The 24,286-nt window shown below is 48.6% G+C and overlaps 1 protein-coding gene across 4 annotated transcripts in view; it reads left to right on the top strand.

The window, feature by feature from the left end:
• Window positions 1–24,286, top strand: part of CFAP57 (cilia and flagella associated protein 57) — a 57,369-nt gene that overhangs the window by 21,659 nt on the left and 11,424 nt on the right. For all 4 annotated transcript variants that reach the window (XM_066269452.1, XM_066269453.1, XM_066269451.1 and 1 more), the window contains 11 exons: window positions 1,116–1,289; window positions 4,861–5,022; window positions 9,251–9,406; window positions 10,903–10,996; window positions 11,561–11,751; window positions 16,008–16,181; window positions 17,140–17,298; window positions 19,803–19,946; window positions 22,147–22,263; window positions 23,480–23,614; window positions 23,715–23,858. In XM_066269452.1, coding sequence (XP_066125549.1) covers window positions 1,116–1,289; window positions 4,861–5,022; window positions 9,251–9,406; window positions 10,903–10,996; window positions 11,561–11,751; window positions 16,008–16,181; window positions 17,140–17,298; window positions 19,803–19,946; window positions 22,147–22,263; window positions 23,480–23,614; window positions 23,715–23,858 — 1,650 coding nt within the window. The remainder of the gene's footprint in view (window positions 1–1,115; window positions 1,290–4,860; window positions 5,023–9,250; window positions 9,407–10,902; window positions 10,997–11,560; window positions 11,752–16,007; window positions 16,182–17,139; window positions 17,299–19,802; window positions 19,947–22,146; window positions 22,264–23,479; window positions 23,615–23,714; window positions 23,859–24,286) is intronic.

Here is a 24,286-nt window from a genome sequence, read left to right as displayed (position 1 = left end):
TACCATCTCTGTGACTCTTTCAGGGATAATAGAAACCACTTCAAAGGGGTTTGCAAGGATTTAATGAATTACAACACATAAAAGCCACAGAACAGGCCCTGGCTGGTTGGCTCAGTGGTAGAGCGTCGGCCTGGCGTGCAGAGTCCCGGGTTCGATTCCCAGCCAGGGCACACAGGAGAAGCGCCCATCTGCTTCTCCACCCCTCCTCCTCTCCTTCCTCTCTGTCTCTCTCTTCCCCTCCCGCAGCCAAGGCTCCAATGGAGCAAAGTTGGCCCGGGCACTGAGGATGGCTCCATGGCCTCTGCTTCAGGCGCTAGAATGGCTCTGGTTGCAACAGAGCGATGCCCCAGATGGGCAGAGCATCGCTCCCTGGTGGGCGTGCCGGGTGGATTCCGGTCGGGCGCATGCAGGAGTCTGTCTGACTGCCTCCCCATTTCCAACGTCAGAAAAATACAAAAAAAAAAAAAAAAAGCCACAGAAAGGTGCTGGCACCTAGCAGGTGCTATTTGAAGATTTCCCTTTATTAGTGTTATTCCTAACTTGTAGAATTATTTATTATCAATCAAGCAGCCAAGAAGCATTTTATTTGTGCCTTTTATATGCTAAGCACCATTGCAGATGCTATCAGAAAGAGGAAACACACTTTTTTTTTTTTTTTTTTTTTTTCATTTTTCTGAAGCTGGAAACAGGGAGAGACAGTCAGACAGACTCCCGCATGGGCCCGACCGGGATCCACCCGGCACGCCCACCAGGGGCGACGCTCTGCCCACCAGGGGGCGATGCTCTGCCCATCCTGGGCATCGCCATGTTGCGACCAGAGCCACTCTAGCGCCTGGGGCAGAGGCCAAGGAGCCATCCCCAGCGCCTGGGCCTCTTTGCTCCAATGGAGCCTTGGCTGCGGGAGGGGAAGAGAGAGACAGAGAGGAAAGCGCGGCGGAAGGGTGGAGAAGCAAATGTGCGCTTCTCCTGTGTGCCCTGGCCGGGAATCGAACCGAAACACACTTTTTAAGTACAGCGCTCTCTCTAATACTGCATTAGAGGAGAAGAAGAGAATGATTTGGGAAACTGGGAACATGGCTCACCTCTCACACTGAACAGAACTGTCTTTTCTCCAGATCCTTCGAGAAATTTCATCATTTGATGTCATCTACACAGCCATTGCCATCTCTCACTCGGGACGCATGATGTTTGTGGGTACCTCGATGGGAACCATTCGTGCGATGAAGTACCCTCTGCCTTTTCATAAAGAATTCAATGACTACCAGGCCCATGCTGGGCCTGTCATCAAGGTGAGAGAGGACCTTCTTCCGGGGCTCAGTCCCAGAGCTTGCTGTCAATAGATCCACTGAATCTGCCTCCGTGGTGCCTGCTTCACACGTCAACCTCCCAACAATGTCTCTTCTGTCTCCTTATTTATTCCTTCAGCCATCCGTTCAGTAGACACTTACTGACTAGTAATATTCTTTTTAAAAACTATTCCCAGGAATTTATCTTAGGAACTAATCAGAGGTACACCTAAAGATTTATGTACAAGTTTGTTCACTACTATAGTATGGATAATAATGGGCCGTTTGAGAGATGTTGCAGGCGCCCCACACCGAGACCTCCTCTCCCAGGCTGGCGTGGTCTCCCAGCTCTGAGTGTTGGCTGATAGCTCTCCTCCTCCTCTACACAAGCGTTCTGGTCCAAAGGGAGTCATCACCCAGGATATGAGCCCCTCCCCCTCCCAGAGGGAACAAAAGGCCTTCCTGGGGGTAATAACATGAGCACACATTTGTAAAGTGCCCCTTCCTTCTCCCATCTAAAATAGTAGTGTTTGTATTTACATGAAGTTCTGAAGAACAGGCGCTGGGAAAATGTGTATCTGCCCCCTTCCACCCCTTTCTTATCCCAGACTGAAAACACCCAACACCTGAGACTTTTTATTATGTCCCAAATGCTGTTGGCTTCCCTATAGACACTATCCTAATTGAGAAAGGATTTTTTATTATAAACTAGGACACTCCTGGACAGAGCCTGGTTCTTGGGTCCAAAGTAAATTCCTGAAATGTATTCCCTCCTACCTTCCCGTCAGATCTTCTAAGTCTTGTGGATGGTTATTCTTCTGATTATAAAAGCAATGCTTGTTTACTTTAGAAATAAAAATCCTCATAATAATATCATCATTAATATTTTGATGCATTTTAAATTTCTACCCCTTTATACTGTGTCTGTTTTAAATAAGTTGAGGTTATACCATATATACACTTTTTTGTAGCCTTTTTTTTTTTTTACTTAATGCCATTATAAGCACTTTGCCACATTCAATAATTAAATAGTCCTCAAAAAAGCATGATTTTAGTAGCTCTGCAAATATTTTATCATGTGATGGACTCTAACTTATTTAACTCTTCTCTTATAACTGGGCATTTAAATTGTCTTCTAAACATAATGAATGTCTTTGTCTATGGATTTCCAAGATCATCTCTGATTATTTCCTGAAGCTCAATTCCTAGACAGAGATAGAATTCCTGAGGGCAAGAGTATCAACATCTTTAAGATTTTTGACACATACCGCTGATTGTTGGAAGATATTTTCATAATTGGCTCTTTTGTTTTTCTGTTTTATTTTGAAATAACAACAGACTCACGGGAAATTTTAAAGATAGCATAGAGGTCCTGTGTCCCCCTCACCCAGTTTCCCCAGTGATAATATAATGTAATATAACTACAGGATGATACCAAACCAGAAAAATTGACATTGGGACAGTATGTGTGTGTGTAAGTCTAGAATTTTATCTCATGCATAGATTTCCGTAACCACCACGGTTATCAACTGTGCCATCATCACAGAGAGCTCCCCAGGCCCTGCATAGTCATACCTCTTCACCACCCCCACCCCTAGTCCTTGGCAACCACCGATTTGTTTTCCATTTCTAAAATTTTGTCATCTTGAGAACGTTATATAAATGAAATCATACAGTGTGTGACCTTGTGAGAATGGCTTTTTCCACTCAGCATAATGTCCTTGAGATCCAACTAAGTTATTTCATGGATCAATAATTTATTCCTTTTTACTGCCAAGTAGTATTCCATGAGAAGGCTCTACCATCATTTTTTTTAACCATCTACCTATTGCAGGATATTTTCATTTTCTCACAGTTTGGGGCTATTACAAATAAAGCTGCTATGAACAACCATATACAAGCTTTTGTGTGGACCTACGTTTTTGTTTCTCTGGGATAAATGCCCATGAGTATGATTGCTGGATCGTATTGTAAGTGTGTGTTTCACTTTTAAAGAGCCTGTCATGCTATTTTCCACTCCCACCAGCAATGCATTAAAGAGCCAGTTTCTCCACATTATTGCCAGCATTTGGTATTGTCACAATTTTTATTTGAGCTGTTCTAATAGATGTGTAGTGATAGCTCATCATGGTCTTCATTTGCAGTTCCCTAATGACTAATAATGTTGTACATCTTTTCAGGTCCTCATTTGCCATCTGTTCATTCTCTTCTGAGAAATGTCTCTGTATCTTTTGCCTACTTTCTAGTTGGATTGTGTGGGCTTTTTACTGTTGAGTGACAAGAGTTCTTTGTATGGTCTAGATCAGTGATTTTCAACCTTTGTTTCTCACGCACTCATAAACTAATTACTAAAGAAAAAGGGGCCCTGACCTCTTCTTCTTTAGTAACTAATTTATTTGTGCCATGAGATGAAAATGGTTGTATTTAGTCAGGGGCGCTGACCTTAGTAATTAGTGTGTGTTTGTGCCATGAAAAAAAAAGGTTGAAAAATCACTGGTCTAGATCAGTGGTTCTCAAAGTGTGCGCCAGGGCGCACTGGTGCACCCTAGACGATTTCCAGGTGCGTCCTATGGTATTCCAGAGAAATATGTGCCTGTTGGGGACCAAAAACCCAACAGGGTTTTTGGAGTTTAGATTTTGAGGGGACAGAGGTGAGGGGAATTGGCTGTAAGCTGACAGTCTGCCCCACCTCACTTGCCTGATTAGGTTGTAAAAGGCTGTTAAGCTGTGGTGCTGGTTTGTTTACACTACCCCCCATGTTCCTCAGAAAGACTGGAGGCAAGTTTCTTCTATCCTTTGTTTGGTGTAAAGTTAAGATGATATGTATGGTGGGGGGTTTTTTGCACTCAACACAATTAAGAGTAAAAAGAGAGGAATTTTTCAATGTATTGACGAGGAAATGAGAGTTTGCCTTTCAAATACATGCCCAAACATTGAAGAAATCGCTAGAACACATCAGGCTCATGTTTCTCATAAACACAAGAATGAAAAAACTTAAGACATTTGTGCCAGGACCTGCCGAATTTACTAAATCTTACTAAGAATGTATCTATATATATAAAAAGATAACTTTTTGCCATTTTTTTATTTTTAACCCCTCTTTTTTACAAATTCTAAAAAAACATAACAAAAAATGTAACATAAAGATATTTTTAATGTCAGAATAAATTTAATTTTGTCATATTTATTTCATTTAATTACCATAAAATCACTCTTGGACTTTATATTTTTTTCTTTAATATTTGACTTTATTATAACATATTTCTCAGAAATTTGTAAATAGTGTGCCTACAATTATTTGTAGGATTTTAAATGTGCCCTGACTTCAAAAAGTTTGAGAACCACTGGTGATAATAATTGACTTGAGGTTCCAAATCCACAGAGAACGTAGACATCGTCTTGCTTCTTTAATTTGTTACAAGAAACTCGAGCGGGCTCCTGTCTCACTCTTACCCAGGACAGAGACTCCCATGCCATGAGTCTGTGCCTGGGCTTGCATGTAGGGAGGCCTTGCACAATAGCTGCCTGGTCCTCAGAGCCTCAGAAAGCCTCCTCTCCATTGTCTTCTTCTCAGATGTTGCTTACCTTTGATGACCAGTACCTGCTGACAGTTGCTGAGGATGGCTGCTTGTTCACCTGGAAGGTCTTTGATAAGGAGGGTCGGGGAATCAAGCGAGAGAGGGAAGTAGGCTTTGCCGAAGAGGTGCTTGTTACTAAAATAGACATGGAAGAGAAGGTAAGAATCGAATCTAATGAAGAGGGATGTGGACATTTCTTACAGACTGTGTCCAAACTCCTGGCCTGGCATTCAAGGCCCCCCAATGGCCTGGATGCTCCCGGCACACAACACTCCCTCACATTCTCTGCCCACACCGCCATGCTGCCCTCCTCACTGCCACCTAATATGTTTCCTCCACAGCCCCTGTCATTCTGCCACATGGTCATCTATACTGTGCTCTGCCATTAGCCCATGAACTAGCTTTTCTCTTCTTACTCTTTGAGGGCAGGAACCTCAACATACAGTTCTCTTATATGACCAACAGTTTCTAGCCCATGGAAGACAATCAGTAAATATTTATAAAACTGAACTGACAAACTGAATATCCTAGTTGTTTCACTGAAACTTAGTAACAGCTAGTATATGGTGCCTTCCTGAAAAAATAAAGGCATTGCCTGACCGTTGGTGGCACAGTAGATAGAGTGTCTACCTGGGACGTTGAGGTCCCAGGTTCAAAACCCCGAGGTTGCTGGTTTGAGCGTGGACTCATCAGCTTGAGCACAGGGTTGCCAGCTTGAGTGTGGAATCATAAACATGATCCCATGGTCACTGGCTTAAGCCCAAGGTCACAGGCTTGATCAAGGGGTCACTGGCTCAGCTCCAGCCCTCTGGTCAAGGCACATATAGAAGCAATCAGTGTGCTGCAACTACAAGTTGATGCTCCTCTCTCTCTCCCTTCCTCTCTCTCTCTCTCCTCTCTCTCTCAATAAAAAACAAAGAGATATATATATAAAACATTCCTGAAAACTGTTCCTTTTAATAAAACAATATCAATAATAACCAATAACCAACATTTTTAGGTTTGCCATGAACCAGGCATTGTGCTAATTAAAAGCATTTTCTTATTTAAATCTCACATAGTATCTATGAAGAAAATATTCTCTCGTGTTTCGAGAAATGGTTTCAGGTAGGTTGAGTAATGTGTCCAAAGTCACTGAGCTAACAAGAAACAGGACCAGAGTTCTGATCCAGATTTAATCAGCCCACCCTCTTTATCCCAAAGGGCCTTCCCTTTTGTTCCTTTAGTGAACATTCTGTCTAGCTGTGTTTTGAGGGCTTCAAGTGCATAGCTCTGTGATTCTACTCCCCAAGAGAGAAGCTGAATGAACGATAAACTCAAGAGGTTTACAGCGGATGGCAAAATGACGCCCTCAGTGCTGTTCATCCAGATTCCAGAGTGCACTTATTGAAAGCCTACTGTTTACTAGGCGCTGGGGATGCACGTGTGAAACAGGCCTGGGTCCCATGATCAGGAAACTGACAGTCAAATGAGGGATAGAAGCAAGTGAAACCACCAGACCAGCAATGCCAAAATGGCCCCCAAAGAACCCTGGCATTTCCTGGGGGCCCCTCCTAGAGCCCCCGGAACTTTCTGCAGGAAAGGCAAAGTGGGAGAAAACTCAGAAAGAGACTTTGAGAGTTGGGATCTGACCTACTGCAGGCAGGAAAATATGTTTCCTCTTCCCTCTGTTTTCTTCACTCTTCTTCCTAGAGGGTAGGGGGGATCAAACAGGAGACACTGGGCTGCACCAACAGCCTGAGGTGCCTGTGCTGACTCCTGCCCCTGCCCCCAGCGTGGCCTGGCAGACCTGCTGCCCAGCTGGAAATGACTGCTGCAGGCACTGCTCATCCTGAAACCCCCTTCTCTCTCCTGGTGTCCATGAGACCATGTTCTTATTATTCTCTGGGAGCCTCTCTGTTTTTCCCTGGCTCTTCCTCCACCTGTCCTTTAAAAGTCACATTCCCCAGAATTCTCAGCTCCTTTCTTTTTTTTTTTTTTTTTTTTTTGTATTTTTCTGAAGCTGGAAACGGGGAGAGACAGTCAGACAGACTCCCACATGCGCCCGACCGGAATCCACCCGGCACGCCCACCAGGGGCAACGCTCTGCCCACCAGGGGGCGATGCTCTGCCCCTCCGGGGCGTCGCTCTGCCGCGACCAGAGCCACTCTAGTGCCTGGGGCAGAGGCCAAGGAGCCATCCCCAGCGCCCGGGACATCCTTGCTCCAATGGAGCCTTGGCTGCGGGAGGGGAAGAGAGAGACAGAGAGGAAGGAGTGGGGGGTGGAGAAGCAAATGGGCGCTTCTCCTATGTGCCCTGGCTGGGAATCGAACCCGAGTCCCCCGCACACCAGGCCGACGCTCTACCACTGAGCCAACCGGCCAGGGCCTCCTTTCTTTATGTTCGATGACAGTCTATGTCAGTGTCTCTCAGGCCGTGATTTGCCCATGCCTTCAGCCGTTCATTCATTCATTCATCCAGTGAGCATTTGCAGAGGAGCTGCTGTGTACCTGACACTGTACTAAGGTCCGGATCATAGAAATGAAAGACATAGAGGGTCCTTCAGCTTATAGCCAAGGAGGAAGTAGAGGTGAAATTTTAAAAAGGGAATTGGGGTGTAATGGGTGATATGAAGGAACAATGCTGTGGGGGCACAGGAGAAGGGACCCTGACCTAGGCCAGGTGGTGCCACAGGAAATAAGCCTGGGATGGAGCCTTCCAGAACAAATAGGAAAGGATCTTAATACTAAGGAATACGTGTGTGCAGAGGGACGAGGGAGGATTGCTCTGGGGAAGATGCCCGGGCTAGGTTGGGCTGGCGGAGAGAGGGTGTGCGGGAGGGAGGGGCTGGAGGTGCTGGAGAGAGATTGTGAGGGGCCTTTACACCATGTTTTAGAGTTTGGAAATTGTTCCCAAGACCTACGGATAGACAGGTTAGGGAAGGACTTGAAAGACTGGCGTCCTGGAGAGACTATGCTGCCGCAGCAGAGAGCAGGGCTGAGGCAGGACGACGAGCATGTACTTCAGACACGTGTCCAGCACCGGCTCACCCCACGACCAGCGTGTTCCCTCGTCCCAGGCAGATCCCTGGGATCACTTATTCATTTGATAAATATTTATTCAGTGTTGACAGTGTTGCTGGTCCTGTGCCAGGCTGACAGGCAGCGAATAGGCGGTGATAAAGCAGTGAATGAAGCCAGACAGGCCAAGTGCACCCACGGGGATCAGTCCCGCCAGAGAAACGGTCTCCATGCCCAGTCCTCTGCCCTGCACCTCACACCATCACCCCACACCCAGTCAGGCCCCACATTCCCTAAAATCCCTCTCTCGGATTTTTCCCCTGCTCTCTGCTCCCCACCCCTGCCTCCTGTCAGGCTGCTACGCCACCTGGCCTGTGCAGTCCCCCTGCCTTCAGGCCTGGATCTAGCCCGTGCTGCACGCTGCCATCAGAGAGGTCTGTTTAAGACCAAAGTCAGCTTAATCAGGTGGGACAAGGGCCTTCCAAGGCCCTCCCAGGACCTTCATGGTCGGACCCAGTCTCAGCCTCTCCTCTCGCCATCTGCCTCCCACCTCCACCAAATCACACGCAGTGACCTGCCCAGGCATCCTCGCTCTTGCCCTCTTGACTTTGCACATGCAACTTGTGTTTGTGGCTCATCTCAGTACTTCCTGGGTGCCAGACTCCCACTAGTCCACTGCTGGGAGCACAGAAACGTGTGTCACCATCCCTTGCTCTCTGGTCACCCACGGCAGTGGGGGAGACTGACCAGCAATGATGACGAGGGGTGCACAGAGTATATTCATAGGGGAGCAAGAGGAAAATACCTGTGTTCTCACCTCCTGTCATCAACATTAACTATTTTTTTAAATGAGGGTGTGTGTATTACAGTATTTTTATAAAACTGTGGCGATGTCGAATATAATGGGTTGGACATAGAATCCAGGAAGGTGGAAAGACTTAGGACCTAAATTAAAATAATAACAGTGAGACAGACTAGGCATAACAGACATTGAGAGTGACAGATGAACAGTCCTGAGAACCACCCAGCTTGGAACACTTATCCCGATGCATAATGCTGTGTCTCTTCAGCTGCCTTGGTCTATAAGTTCTCTGACTGTAAGTTACACAGGGGCAGCAATCATGGTTCAACAAATATTTTTCAAGTGCCTGCTAAGTGTTTAGGTACTGGGATATATCAGCATACAAACCCAATGAAGATCTCAGTTTTCTTGGAGCTTAAATTCTAAGTTCCAAGAAGGATAGAATAACAAAGGATTAGAAGGATTAGAAGGATTAGAATAATAAAGCATATGTTAGAAAGTGCCAAGATTTAAGGGAAGGGCTAATGTAATAATTTAATTCGCCCACACTGTGAATATTCTTGCTTCTGTGCCCTTCTCCCAAAGGCTCAGGTCATGATAGAGCTGAAGACTCGTGTGGAAGAATTAAAGATGGAGAATGAGTATCAATTGCGACTAAAGGATATGAACTACACTGAGAAGATTAAGGACCTAACAGACAAGTTCCTCCAGGAAATGGAGTTCTTGAAAACCAAAAACCAGGTCTGTTTGAGAGAGAATGGCAACCACAAATAACAAGAGGCTTCTTATTTACTCCAGTGGACTGAAGATGAAACTGGCATATGCTCATGCAATAAGATACATGATAATGTGTAATTTGAAAGCGTAACTGATAACATCAGAAATGATTACAGTAAAGTGCTAAGTGAACAAAAGCAGAATATGAAACTATAGTAAATATTATTAAGGAAAATAAATACGCATGGAATAATTTTTTAAAGAATAGCTAACAATGTGATTATCTCTGGAAAACTGGAATTATGGATAATTTAAATTTTCTCTATATTTTTATATAATTTCCAAATTATGTACAATGAGGATACACTACCTTTATTGTCAAAAGAAACTTACTTAAAAACAAAATGAAAAGCTCACAAGAAAACTAAATACAGAAAGAAAAAAGGTAACAGGATATTGATCTCGGGATTGTTGGTAGGTTAAATAAAATTAGTCTAAATGGTCTTCCTATAGTAAGATTTGGTCCTGAACTCTGAGTCATTTCTTTGTTCTGCACCAATGTGCCTGGCCCTTCATCCAAACCCCCCCTTTTTTTTTGCTCACAGGGATATTTGTTATTTTATGTTATCTCCGTGGGTCAGAAGGTTTGGAAAAAACAAAAATGTAAAAAAAAACCCAAAAAACCTGGCTGTTAATTCATTCATTCAGTCAGCAGACTTTGATCCAGTGCCCTCCATAAGCTAAGCATCAACTTAGATCCTAGAGGAAGCACCCCCACACACACAGCTGAAAGGAGCTTCCCTGCTCCATTAAAGAAAACACTTCCTGCCTGACCAGGCGGTGGCGCAGTGAATGGAGCATTGGACTGGGACACGGAGGACCCAGGTTCGAAACCCCAAGGTCACTGGCTTGAGTGCAGGTTCATTTGGTTTGAGCAAGGCTCACCAGCTTGAACCCAACCAAGGTCACTGGTTTGAGCAAGTGGTCACTAGGGCTGCTGTAGCCCCCTGGTCAAGGCACATATGAGAAATCAATCAATGAACAACTAAGGAACCGCAACAAAAAATTGATGCTTCTCATCTCTCTCCCTTCCCGTCTGTCTGTCCCTATCTGTCCCTCTCTCTGTCACTGTCACACACAAAAAAAACAAAAAATAAGAAACACTTCCTTAGAAATTGACACATTAACATATCTAAGCATTTAATTAACAAAAATGGGTTGACAACAAAGGATTTCACTGAATCCTAATTTTTTCACCCCAAATTGCATTTGCTACATGTTCACAACTGAACTCATTAAGACCCACTGAGTAGAAGCACATAAACAGTGAAAGTACAGAATTTTAGAGCAGAATGTAATGTAAATAAAATGATAACGGCTCATAGTGCAGGGCTTGGTACAAAATACAAGATTGAGCAATGTTTGTGAGTGGAGGCGGATGTCACTTGTAAATGTGTTCTTGCCCCAGTAGTGCTTTCAGCAGATGAGTAGACACAAGAACATCTGACCCTGTGTTTTAGGTTTTAAGAACAGAAAAAGAAAAGCAGGATATATCTCATCGTGAACGCATGGATGAACTCCTGGAAAAACAAACCCGGGAAGTGCAGGACCTGGGTGAGTCTATAGTAGAGGCCGTGTGTGGGCAGAGGGTGGTTGGTTAGAGGCAGAAGTCCCAGATGGTACGGCTTTGTCTAAAAACAGGCTGCATTTATCCCCTGGAACTCATTCATTAAACACAGGTTAAACACAAGCCAGGAGGAGATATGGCAAAGTGCAGGTTTGGAGCCTGAGAGACTCTCAGACTCACCGTGTACTTGCTAGGAGCACTAGGGAGTCACCTAACTTCACCGGGCCTCAGCTTACTCTTCTGTAAAATGAGGATACTACTACCTATTTTGCACACTCAGGACACTCTTCTTGGCCCTGAACCCCTAACACCCCACCTGCACTGACCGGGAAACCTTTCTGCCTAGACAGCAAAGGAGAGGGAGTTTGGTGCCCAGTGAGGTGATTGGAGTTGTGGGCAGGTGAGGAGGACAGGCAGGCATGTGACTCTTGGCTTTGGAGGCGGATGTTCTAACTGGTACTGTAAGGGGGGGGGGGGACCACACATGGCCTAGGGGTCCCTGAGGTTGGTGCTGTGGTCCCGCCTTAAAAACCTCCCTTTCTTCTCTTCAGAATGTTGCAACAACCAAAAGTTACTTCTAGAATATGAGAAGTACCAGGAATTGCAGCTCAAGTCCCAAAGGATGCAGGAGGAGTATGAGAAACAACTTCGGGATAACGATGAGACCAAGAGCCAGGCCCTGGAGGAGCTGACCGAGTTTTACGAGGCCAAACTGCAGGAGAAAACCACCCTTCTGGAAGAGGTACTCACGGGAAGCCAAGCTGTCCTCCCTCCCACCGTGCGTCCTGCGGGCCCAGCCTGTGCCTGTGAACAAGCCAGAGAGCTGTGGGGAGACAGCCTCGCCCGGCCCCCCTCCTCGACTTCCTCTCAGCGTGTGTGCCCTTCGACCTTTGTCTCCTACACTGTTCTCTGCAGACCGGGGACTCGCTGGGCTAGGTGGAGCTCAGTTTTTGAGACTGGAATTCCTTGGGCAGACTAAGTTCATACCTATTATTCTATGTTAACTGTACCTTCAAGGCTTAAGAACAAGGGAGATCGTTCTAGAAGAAGCTTATAGACCCTGGAGGGCCCTGAATGATGAAGGTGGCTGCCTGAAACCCCTTAGTCACTGCTTACATCTTACAAGATGAAGTCACCGCTTTACTGATTTAGCAAACACAGCGTCTTGTTGGCATACCAGCCCGAGTGCTGGGCAACCAAGAAAAATAAAACATAAAACACGGCTCTAGTTGGGTGAGGGAGGTGGTCATGGACATCGACACTCACACAGGTGTGACAGGATAGTGAGTGAGTGCAGACGAAGGGCGCCAGCCCCCCACCCCCCAGAGGTCAGGCAAGGGTCTCAGGAGCTACTGAGGTCCAGGAGGAAGGGCAGTTAGAATGAACGGGAGCCGGGGAGACGCAAGAGGAAGGGCGTCCAGGCTGAGCAGTGTGATGGGCTGTTCCAGCGGTCAGAGCTGCCAGAACATGGTTTCCCAAGATGAAGAAATGGAGAGAGGCCAGGTGGCCTTCTTTAGACGTGACATTGTGGGGATGGTGTGCTGAGAGTGAGGGCGCAGGAGAGTCACAAAGGGGTGCAGTATGTTTTTAAGGGAACCAGGACTGGAATGACCAAGAGGTCTGGCGGGTAGGTGGCTGGGAGCGCAGCTTAGGTTTGGGACATGAATTCTGGTGACTAATCCACCAGTCTGTGCACGCCGTTCCACAGAAGGCACCGCAAGTAGTGTGTGAGTGAGGAAGGCACAGCAGCCCTGCGTCACAGCTGGGTTTTATTGAGCAGTGCCATAGAGAGCAAAGGTCCGCCAGTGACCAGCCATCTGGTCCAGGCCCAGGGGGGTCAGTAAAGGAGACATCACGGCACCCTCTATAACCAGCCCCAGGTGTGGCAGGGAAGACTGGATGGACACCTGGAAGTCTTCAGTGACCTGGGAAGGTGACAGGACAGTGGGAATAGATGTGGGGAGAGGCGGGGTGGGGCCTCCTGATGACAGGAGCCGCAGAGCAGGCTGGGCACTGACACAGCTGGTGAGGGAATTAACCCCCCAACCTCACCTCACATGGTTCATGTGGGTAACACAGCTTGCAAGAGCCTCTCTGACTCGGATCTGCCCACCTTCCCAGCCCCACCTGTGGCTGTCCCTGTCCCGCTCCCTCCCCTCTAAAACTATGGAAGAGCTGGGAGTTTCCCACACAACCTCTGAGCCTCTGCTCAGGATGACTTCTCTACCCAGGACTCCTTCCCCTTCTCCTGGCCACTTGTGCTCGCCTTACGGACTCAGGACAAGAGCCAACTCCTTGGGGAATTCTTTCCTAGCCCCTCCCCGCCTCCCACAGGGCTGAACAGCCTCCCCTGGTATTCTCAGGGCCCCAGACCCCTTTCTCCCGGTGCCTCACACAGTGGCTTCCTGCATTCAGAACTGTGCCTCTAGGAATGTTGAGTCCATCCAGAGAGAGGAGAGGCTGGCCTTCCTCCTGGGACCTCCCACAGTGATCACAATGCATTTCTTCTTTTGAGTCAACAAGATTTCAACTCAGACCTTTTCTGGGGAGCTTCCACCTGGCATGCAGTCTTAGCTAACCTGGCCGGGCTGCTTTTCCTTCTTATCAGCATCTACTAGAAAAAGAGCAGGCGCTGTGGGCCACTTTAGGCTTCAGAAAGAGCTGAGCTTGCCATGCTTCTATTTGGCAGGAGTTTGGTGACCTGTGATGGGCAAAAAGAGAAGCCTTTCTCGGGGGGGCCCTTGAGCCAAGTTTTAAAATCATTTTGACTCTCTTAGCCCTCGAAACACACAGTCCAGGCACGGTCCAGGCCGCCTGGGGGAGCTCCAGGATCGTTAAGAGAGGAAAGCAGTCGATTCTGATATAATCTAAGTTCCACCACTCGGTGGCGGTAAGCAAAGAGGAGCCGTGCCCTAGTCGCTTGCCAAGCAAGTGTTAGTTAGTTATTCCAGCGTCTGGGCCCTCTAGGCTCTTACTCACTCGGCATCAGTTGTGGACCAGGTGCTCATGCCAGTTCCGATGTGGTCCTAAGGTTACAGGGGCCTCGGGGGGGGGGGAATGTTCATGTAGGCAGGTAGCTAAATATTGATGAGGAAAGAGAGCAAAGGGAGTTGAACATATATTTATTAAAACTTGGAAAGCTTGCTTCAGTAAGAAGCTTTCAACATCACATTTAGCTTAATTGGCTAGAAGGCTAAAGTATCGACAGGCTCAATGGCACGTTCAGGAACCCATTGTGCCCTCACAGCCCATTGTGTCCTAGCCCTGTGTACTCAGGTTTGGAAGGAATCTCCCCAAGGCACTGCTGGTCCAGGGCTGGAGGGACGCGCTTCTGTGCTTCCAGTTTAAGGAGGCACAGTGGAAGCCAGAATGGTGACCACAGAGGCCTGTCAATCTAGCCCAGAAGGATCTAATTGATTAGTGGGAGGAACCAACACTTTAAGCTAACTAGTTGGTTAGCTTAAAGGAAAGCTAATCCCTCCCAGTCCAGAAATATAACCGTGGGCTTAACAGAGATCCAGCCCCTTCTGCCAGTTCTCTGCCTCCCTGCTGATAGACACTCATTGGCAGCCGTGCAACATGGGCTAGCGGCGGCGGCCTCCCAAGTGCAGGCTTCGAGCAGTGCCCGGGCTGGACTGAGTATATCTGGACTTTATAGTCTTTATACTGGGCTTACTGAAGACAAGACTGGACTTTTTCCTTGATGGGACAAAGGGAAATAAGACACTGAAAGCCTGTAAGCAACCTCCTATTTCAACTCTGAATAAATCTCTCTGCAAAAGCCCAAGCTTCTCAAAATTCGGATTGTTTAAAATTCCTTTTTCTCGGCACTGCAACCAAACCACATCAGAACCGTTATCAGTGCTGCGGTGAGAGTTCACAGTGTTGATCAGAGAGATGTGGCCTGGCCACCAAGGAGCTTCCATTCCAGTGCAGGAGTCTGTCAGGCAGGCAGTTACCACATAACAAAGTGATGGGGAATGGCAAGAAATGATAGCTGAGCCAAAGCAAAGGAAGAAGAGGAGAGAGTCACGGAAGAGGGCCAAAACAGAGGGACAGCGTGTGCCAAGCCCTGCAGCTGAGAAACATGCGCGTTTGGGGGAACTGAAGTTAGTTTTTTTACTCTGGCCAGAGGTTGGGGTGGGAGTGGAGGCTGAGGCTGAGGGGTGAGCCAGTGCTAACTCATGCATAGCCTCGTAGACCCAGCTCGAGAGTCTGGACTCTATCCTGAGAAAAAGGGGCAGCCCATGGAAGGGTTTCAAGATGGGGGCAGCATGCTCAGGTGTGTGATGTAGAAAGCTCCCCATGACTAGAGAGTAGGAACAGACTGGAGGGAGGCATGAGTGGAGATGGAAGACGGGTCAGGAGTCCAGGCATGAGATGACAGTGGCTTGGGTAGTGGTGGAGGCAGTCAGGGAAGTGGATGGATTCAAGAACCATGTGGCAGGTGGGAGATCAGGGTTGGTTGGACTGAGGATCCGGAGAGCAGAAGGAAAGGTTCGCTCGTTCATTCAGATATTGACTGCGTACTTGCTGTGTGCTGGTGTGTGTTGTGCGCTGGGAACTCAGTGGTGGGCACAATAGGACCTCTACCTTCAAGGGACTTACATCTAATGGGAGACACACTCAAGTAATCTCACAAACAGCTATAAAATTACAAGTGCCACAAGTTCAGTGAAAAAAAGCCGGAGGAAGCCTGAGTGTCAATGTGAAGGCTAGAGGTAGGAGCAGGGTTTGGGGGTGTGAGTAAGACAGTGGTTGAAGTGATGGAGCCTAAGCCTAATCGGGTAGGAGAGGAAGGGAAGGTAGAAGGAGAGACGGGAAGAATGTGGAGGCACCCAGGAAGCCACGGCCCTGGCTTCCGTTTCTGTAACGACACTCAGCCTCCCACTCCCCGTGACAGGCCCCATATGCCCATCTGGTCCAGCCCCCCCCCCCAGCACAGGTGTGCCGTGTGCCCCTTCTCCCCGGCGCACACTGTCCCTCTCTCTGAGCCAGGCGCAGGAAGATGTCAGACAGCAGCTTCAGGAGTTTGAAGAGACCAAGAAACAGATTGAAGAAGATGAAGACCAAGAAATCCAAGACATCAAAATTAAGTATGAGAAAAGCCTTCGGGATGAAAAGGAGGCAAACCTTCGGCTCAAAGGAGAAACAGGCATCATGAGGAAGAAGGTATCGGGCTGTTCCCTGAGAGACTTGGGATGGGCAAGGGCAGTGTGCAGTGGGAGCACGGGGCAGGCAGGTGGACAGGCGCCAGGCCCGCCAGAAGGCCCTCGCCTCCAGCCAGTGGGTTAGGAGAGGAGTTCTGCCTTCCCACGTCCCCTAAAGGGGTCACTGTCAGGGCTTCCCTCCTCTTCCCAGGGATAGGGAGGCTCCCTGTGACCCTGATGGACACTCTCACACTTTCATTTATTAGCAAGAAGGAGTTAGTCAGTTTTCAGAGCTAAACCCCTGCCCTGATAGAAACGAAAATGAGGTCTGGAGGCGAGCTAGTCTTCACTTGGAGGTGTCCTTGGGCCCCTGGTGCTGGGAGTCCTGAGCAGCTCCTGTTCAGACTCCATGGTGGGAGAAGGCTCGGGGGTGTAGGATGCTTACTCTACAGGGCGGGGCAGCTGGGTTTAGTCACTGATGGTTGGAGTGAGGAGGGATTCGATTTATAGATCCTTATAGAATTGCCACAGTTTTCCCCATTTAGTGATAGAGAAGCCAAGTTCAAAACAAGCTCATGTTCCTTCCCATTAAAAATCATGCTACTAGTCAATACAGGGGCCAATCATGTCTTCCCTTCTTGGACAGGGCTAAGAAGACTCATCAGTTAGGGCTCAATCTTTGTGACCTTGATGGGGCATGGATTCCAACCTTTCGAGGCCAGTGCGGCCATGGAAAACTCTGGGTCCATCCAAGGAGCTGGTCTCCAGGGCCTCCTGATGCAAGCAAGCATTCCGTCCTCACATAGGGGATGGGACTGGATTCATCAGACAGAATACTGTGTGATCCATTTGGCCTGGGAAATTCCTGACTGTATCAAATTCTGAGTGGGGAGGGAGCTCTTTAACCTGACAGACAGTTGGGAGGATGGAGACAAGCCCAAAGACTTCGTGGTGTTTGTTGTTGCCATTTGTGTCTTTAGTTCAGCAGCCTGCAGAAGGAGATTGAAGAGCGAGCCAATGACATTGAGCTCCTGAAGGGAGAGCAGGTGAAGCTGCAAGGAGTCATCAAGTCCCTGGAGAAGGACATCCTGGGCCTCAAGCGGGAGATCCAGGAAAGGGACGAGACGATTCAAGACAAGGTGACAGCTCATCTTCTGTCCTCCCTCTACTGCAGCCGAGATGGACCCAGGCAATGAGGACAAAACACAAGAAAGAGGGTCCCTGGCTTCTCGGAACATATCATTTAACTCAGTGGGGGATAAGCAGTCAGTGACACACCTACTGTGCGCTTGGCACTGGGCTAATTACTGTAAACTCATCCCATTCAATTCTCCCAGCAACTCCAGGGGCTGTGAGCAACCCAGGTGTAAAGCTCAAGAAACCTGAGTTCCAAGTAATCTCGGTTCTTGCCCCAGGTCATACAGTTTATAGGCGGCAGACTTGAGACGAGCTCTCCACTGCCCCAGCTACCCTCCTGCCCACATGCTGCCCCGGCCAGAGAAGAACTCCCCCGATCTGGCCCTAGGACTGCTGGGCACCCCAGAAGGCTGGTACCACTTTTCAGGATGCCTTTTCTCACAAAACACTTATAAGACAGAGACATGGCATTTTGTGAGACACACCACCTCAATACCTAACATTTTGTATCATCCTCCCGAGCAAATCCCAGCTCTTCCATTACTGGCGGGGGTTGAATTCTCCAGCGGTGGAGGACACCTGGGCTTTAGTCTAGTTACCTGGGTTCGCCATTTATCAGCCCAGGGATCTTAGGCAAGTTCTCTAAGCCTTGTTTTCTCACCTGTGAAATGGGGCTCCTTGGGGCACCTGATAAGGATGAACTCAAATAGTAGTGACTCACCGCCTGGGATTTCTACATACAAGTGTTTATGTATGTATCTGAGCGCTTCTTTTAGGTAGGGTCCAGAGCTCTCTTCAGATTCTCACAGGAGGGGGGTGACCAGAATGAGGTTAAGCCTTCCTGACCTAGCAAAGGCCTTTCTTCCCCCCTCCCACTCCTGCTCCGGGTCACCATTCTCTGTAATTATGGCACTCTCCCACTGAAAATTCCTTCCTAGTTCCCCATTGCCTATGGCAGGGGTCAGCAAACATTTTTTTTTTTCTGTAAAGGGCTAGGTAGTAAATATTTTCTTTGCAGGCGATTTGATCTCTGTCACAACTGCCATTGTAGTGTGAAACCAGCCACAGACAGTACATGAATGAATGGGCTTGGCTGTGTTCCCGTAAAACTTTACCAAAACAGGCAACAGGTCAGATTTGATCTGAGGCTGCAGTTTACCAACTTCTGGCCTCTTGGAGAGATTCCAAACCTTCTTCCAGCAGGCAAGACCCTTGACTCCTTCCCCTACTGCCCTCCGGCCTCACTCTGCCCATTCCCTGTAGACCACCCACCACTGTCTTCAGCACCCTCAGTACACACTGTGCCTCCAATGCCAGCTGTCACAATGTAGGGGACATTGTTGATGCACCTGCTTCCCCAGCTAGTGTTCTCTCCTCCAGGGCAGGGTCTGTGTCATATTTCTATGTGGTATCTCAGACCTTGATGAAAACTTTCCATGTGGTAAATGCTTCATGGATAGATAGACCTACGTTACCATATTTCCCCATGTATCATATATAAGATGTACCCATTTTCGAAAAATTTGGGGGTCTAAAAAACTTGGTGCATCCTATACGGTGGATGTAGGGTTTTTTTTTTACTTGCATTTCTTGCTTTTTCGCATGGATGAGGAGTTGTATGAATTTTATGATGAATAAAACTTGAGTTCAATATAACTTTATGTAATACATTTTTTTTCAAATTTTGGACCCTAAAATTAAGCTGCATCTTATACATGAGGAAATATGGTAATTACTGTTGCCTTGCAACAAATTACTCCAAAACTGAGTAGTGAAAGACAACAATTCTTTTATTATTATGCTCACAGATTCTGTGGGTCTGGAATTTAGACAGGGTACAACAGGATGGGTGGTCTTTGTCCCCAAAGTCTGGGGCCTAACAGGGCCTCAGTCAGGGAGACTCAAGGCTGAAAGGTCAGCATATAAGGCAGTTTCTGCACCCACAAGCCTAGCCCTTTGGCAGGAACAGCTGGGAGGCTGGTATCAGCCAGGACCACCCCCCAGAGCACCTGATGTGTCCTCCAGCCTGGAGGTCTCAGTGCAGTGAGACCGCTTTACATAGCAGGTGGCCTCCCCCAGAGAACCAAGTGGCAGCTGCTTGGCCTTTTCTGCACTAGCCTAGGAAGCCGCACGGCATCATGTGAGCTACATTCTGTGGGTTATAGGTGAGCCGTAAGTCCACCCAGAGGCAGGGGAGGAAATCAGATCCTACCTTCTAATGGAGGGGCATGAGGTTACAGTGTACAAGAGCACATGGGATAAGAAATGCTGCAGAGGCCAGCTGTGGAAAGCAGTCTGCCTATGAATGAATGAATGAGTGAGCGCATGAAGTCCTGGCCCAGAAGCCAGGGGGCCAGTGCCGCCACCTAGCGGGGGAGCCCGCCTCCGTATCCGCAGCGAGGAGCGCTGTGGCCTCCCCAGTCGAGTGGGCACAGGAGGTATGTTGTTTGCCTGAAGGGATACCAGTACCTCCTGACACCTCACCTCTCTCTCGTCTCACCCACAGGAGAGGCGAATTTATGACCTGAAAAAGAAAAATCAAGAACTGGAGAAATTCAAGTTTGTGCTCGACTACAAAATAAAGGAGCTAATGAAACAAATAGAACCTCGAGAGAATGAGATCAAGGTGATGAAGGAACAGATTCAGGAGGTGAGAAGCCATCTGCCACACCCTGCCCTCTCCAACCCACTGCCACCTCCCACACCTTTCCTGACTAGCCTTCCTGCTCCCAAAGTTTGTGCAGCCTCCACTCTTCAGAAGATGCCACGGAGAAGGCCCAACCGGGTGTTCAGTTGCGCAAAAGCAAAATGCTCTGGGATTTTTCCTGCCCACGGTCCTGGGGGTGGTCTTTGGCCCTACCAGCACCCCAAGGTGCTTCTTCTAACCTCCAAGGGAAACAGTGGCTGTTGGGCCTCTAGCCACCAGGGGGCGATGTGTACTCAGCCACCGGACTTGGGCACCAGAAAGTACACCTGTCCAGTTCAACATTTTTTTCTGTCTGGAAATGTTGGTTGGGGCCTTATGCAACTTCATCTGATAAGGAATGGGAAGTCATCAACGGCCATTGAGCAGGAGAGTGGCGTAATTGTGTGTTTTGGAAAGCAAACGAGATAAAGGTAGCCAGGAGATTGGAAGCAAGAGCTACTGGAAGAGGGCTTCTGAGAGTCCAGAGAGGTACAAGTGTGCCCCGCTGGCTCCTCTGCCCCTTACACACTGCATTTCCTGATGACACGGGTTTCCCTGCAGCCTCCCTTCACTGGGAGGAAAGCAGCTGACCGTGGGGTCCGTGGCTGATCGCAAACTGAATGCCTGACCTCCCCCTTAGTTCCCATTCCTCAGTACGTGGTACCAGGATGCACCTAGGTGGTTAAGGGAGAGTGTGTAAGTCTTCTCGAGGCCCCTTCTCTGCCACCCTGCTATCCAGCTGCTGCCCGCGCTGGTAGTCAGGCCTAACTCCTTCCACAGGGGCCTCTGACCTTAGGGCTTCCTCTGGGGGCCAGAGACCCTTTGGGGTTTCTAAATCCTGCCCGTTATGTTCAGAACGCGAGCGCAGCTCATTAGGACCACCTGATGCCCCAGAAGGTGGCCAGGAGCCTTCAAATCCGAGTAGAGAGCCTGAAGTAGACTAGAGGGGCTACTCCACCCAACCATGAACAAAACCAGTGAATGTCCCATCCCCCCCCCCAAAGTGGCAAACCCTTCTACAATATTAACAGGAACACTACAGTCCACCAGATTTAGCGTATAAATCAACATCACTGCTTCCCTTTGGGAGGCATTAGATAAACTATGAGCTCACTTACAGCTGGCCTCACCCTCACCAGAAGCTCCAGATATTGGTCACACCTTTGGTTAATACAAAGGCAACAACAACTGATAAATCTTTCAGAAGCTCTTTGTGGTTTCTACTTCTTTCAGAGATAGGACACTCTACTCTCCTCAGTTGTACTTTTCAGGACTTTTCAACAGTGACTGGCACAGCTTTCTTCTCAGCTTCCTCCTTCCCATCCTCTGCCTTTGGCTGGGGGTGCCCACATGCCAGTCCCTCAAAGCCTTCTGCTTTAGAATAGATTCTAATGAATTGTGGCCACAGAGGGTCAAGATTCACTCATACAACATCACAAAGTAGATAAGGAAGGTGCCTCTCTGCAGGACCCTGCCTCAGGTTAGAGTTGACATTCCAGCACCTGAGAGTTATCCATTTATACTGAATGGAAGAGAAGAAGCTAACCAGCATGGTTGAAAGAAGAAGGCAAATTGATAGCCGGCTGTCTAAACACGAAACAACTGTGGTCTGGGTTAACATATCAGCCAAGATGGAGGGAGATTTGAGGAGGGTGAGGAGTGAGAAGAAAGGTCTTGTTCCAGAGGACAGGCGGGAACTGGGAAAGACAGGCCCTGGTATCAAGGGAGAGATTCCCACTGAAACACCAACTCAGCCTGACCGGGCGGTAGCACAGTGGATAGAGCATCAGACTGGGATGCAGAGGAACCAGGTCGCTGGCTTGAGCACAGGGTCACTGGCTTGAGCATGGGATCATAGACATGACCCCATGGTCGCTGGCTTGAGCCCAAAGGATGCTGGGTTGAAGCCCAAGGTTGCTGGCTTGAGCAAGGGGTCACTTGCTCTGCTGTAGCCCCCAGGTCAAGGCACATATGAGAAAGCAATCAGTGAACAACTAAAGTGCCATAATGAAGAATTGATGCTTCTCATCTCTCTCCCTTCCTGCCTGTCTGTCCCTCTCTCTGACTTGTCACACACAAAAAAAGAAAGAAGACCAGCTAAAATCTGATTCAAATCTGATTTTCAATCTCTTCTTCTGTTCTCTCTGTCCCTTGTTCTCTACAGATGGAAACTGAACTGGAGCGTTTCCACAAGCAGAACACGCAGCTGGAGCTGAACATCACAGAACTGTGGCAGAAATTAAAAGCCACTGAACTGGAGATGCGCAGAGAGAGACAGAAGGTACGGGCTGGATTCAGATCTGGCTCTGTCTCCTAGAACCCATTGCTAAGATATGGTCCCATTTTAACTCGCATCCTTGCTCACAGCCCTGCCGGATTTCAGGCCCATGCAAATTTACCTGACTGAATCCATCTGAGACTGTACAGTGACTTTGCTGAAGTGACCAGAGGGGTAGGAGACCAGGTTCGCAACACTGGCTTGTTTGTCCTGGAAAGGAGCGTGCTCAGAGAGGTCATCTGTAGCCAGTGGTTAAAGGTCTTGACTACCAAATCAGGCTAGGAGGACCTCAGAAAACACATATTCCAGTCTCTTCATGTAAAAAATAAGGAAAGGAAAAAAAAAAGAAAAAGTAATCATAATAAGGAAAGCAGGGCCAGAATGCTTAGGAAGTTAAGACGCTTCCCCTGGCAGCCATGGTTAGTACATGCTGAGCCAGTACCGGGAACCAGGTCTTCTGGCCCTGGGCCAGGACTTGGCTGCACCCTCACACGCTGGCACAGGGCACCCTGTAATGTTGGTTGGATCAGATTGAATTTTTCCATCCCCCACATTAAGCATTGGCTCTGTGCTCGGTAATACGAGAAGCTGCCACAGAGCTACAAGCAGGAACAGTCACGGATCCTGCCTCACACACTGAATAGGTTGACAGGTGACTTGTGGCGTGTGCATAATGATTACAATGCACAGGGGAAAATTGTGGAATATGAATGAAGTGCTGTGGGAATCAGGAGGAAGGAGAGCCTCGCCGTGTCAGGGTAGGGAAGATGGGTACCAGAGAAAGCATGACGGGAGAGGGAGAAGCTAGCCCAATTTTGTCATTTTTCCCCCTACCCACCCACAGCAGCCCTCAGGAAGGGTAAGCCCTGGATGAGCTAGTAAGGGGGCCTGGAAGCCCTGACCCAGGGACCTGCAGGAGAGAATCGATACTCCATCTTGGCTCCAAGAAGGAATAAGGGTGACTACTGCATTCCTTTCATCTTTTAAGCCAATAAAGGGATCAGTCTGTGTGAGCTCTCAGAGCTGACGCTGTTCAGACCAGGTACCCAAGAGTTTCAGTGCCTCTGCCTCCAGGCTGTGCCCCTCTAGGCCTCTGCCCAGTGCGGTCAGCTGTAAGTTCCCGGTGAGGAGTCTCTGGTCCCTTTCTGCAGCCATGAGTCTGCAGTCCCTGCCCCTGCAGAATCCCTTCAGTGCCAGAAGTAAGGACCTCTGGTTGCAGGAGCGAGACTTGGAGGCGCTGGTCAAACGGTTTAAGACAGACCTTCACAACTGCATGGCATACATCCAGGAGCCTCGGCAGCTGAAGGAGAAGGTCCGAGGTCTCTTTGAGAAGTATGTGCAGCGGGCAGACATGGTGAGCTCTGCCTGCCACCCCCCACACACACACTGCCCCCGCCACCCTCCCCTTCCCTCCTGGTCTCCCCTCATTCACTGAGAACACTGTGGCCCATCAGGTGGAGATCGCAGGGCTGAACACAGACCTGCAGCAGGAGTACGCCCGTCAGCGGGACCACCTGGAGAGGAACCTGGCCACTCTCAAGAAGAAAGTGGTCAAGGAGAGCGAGCTGCACCGCACCGACTACGTCCGCATCATGCAGGTACCTGCACGCCACCACAGATGAGAGAGCCTGTCAGCCCCCCCCCCCCCCGCCAGACCACCCAATACTCAGGGCTCCGAAGTGTCCAGGAGACCCAACAGCTTTCCCTAAAATGTTCTCTTTGGCTCCTCTCCTCTGACCTCCCGAGCTTGTCCTGGCTGTGACCATGGCCCAGAGCCCGGTCAAGGAGGTTTCCCAAGCATTTCCATGCCCAGGTGTGTCCCACCGATGCCCAGGCATTTCACCCTCCCTTCACCCAGTTTCTTTTTTCTGCCCTGTCTTTATCCAGAGCGCTCCCATGTCCCGCCTCGCTGCTCTCGTTGACCCCTGTCCCCTCTGGACCTTCGTCCACGTGACTTTAGCTCTCCTGAGTCACACTGACCTTTTCCTTTCCTGTTTCCAACTCTTATTTCACCTTACTTTGTCCT

The sequence above is a fragment of the Saccopteryx bilineata genome, chromosome 3 (assembly GCF_036850765.1).
Source record: "Saccopteryx bilineata isolate mSacBil1 chromosome 3, mSacBil1_pri_phased_curated, whole genome shotgun sequence".
NCBI lineage: Eukaryota > Metazoa > Chordata > Mammalia > Chiroptera > Emballonuridae > Saccopteryx > Saccopteryx bilineata.
This window is presented reverse-complemented; position numbering and strand designations above follow the sequence as displayed.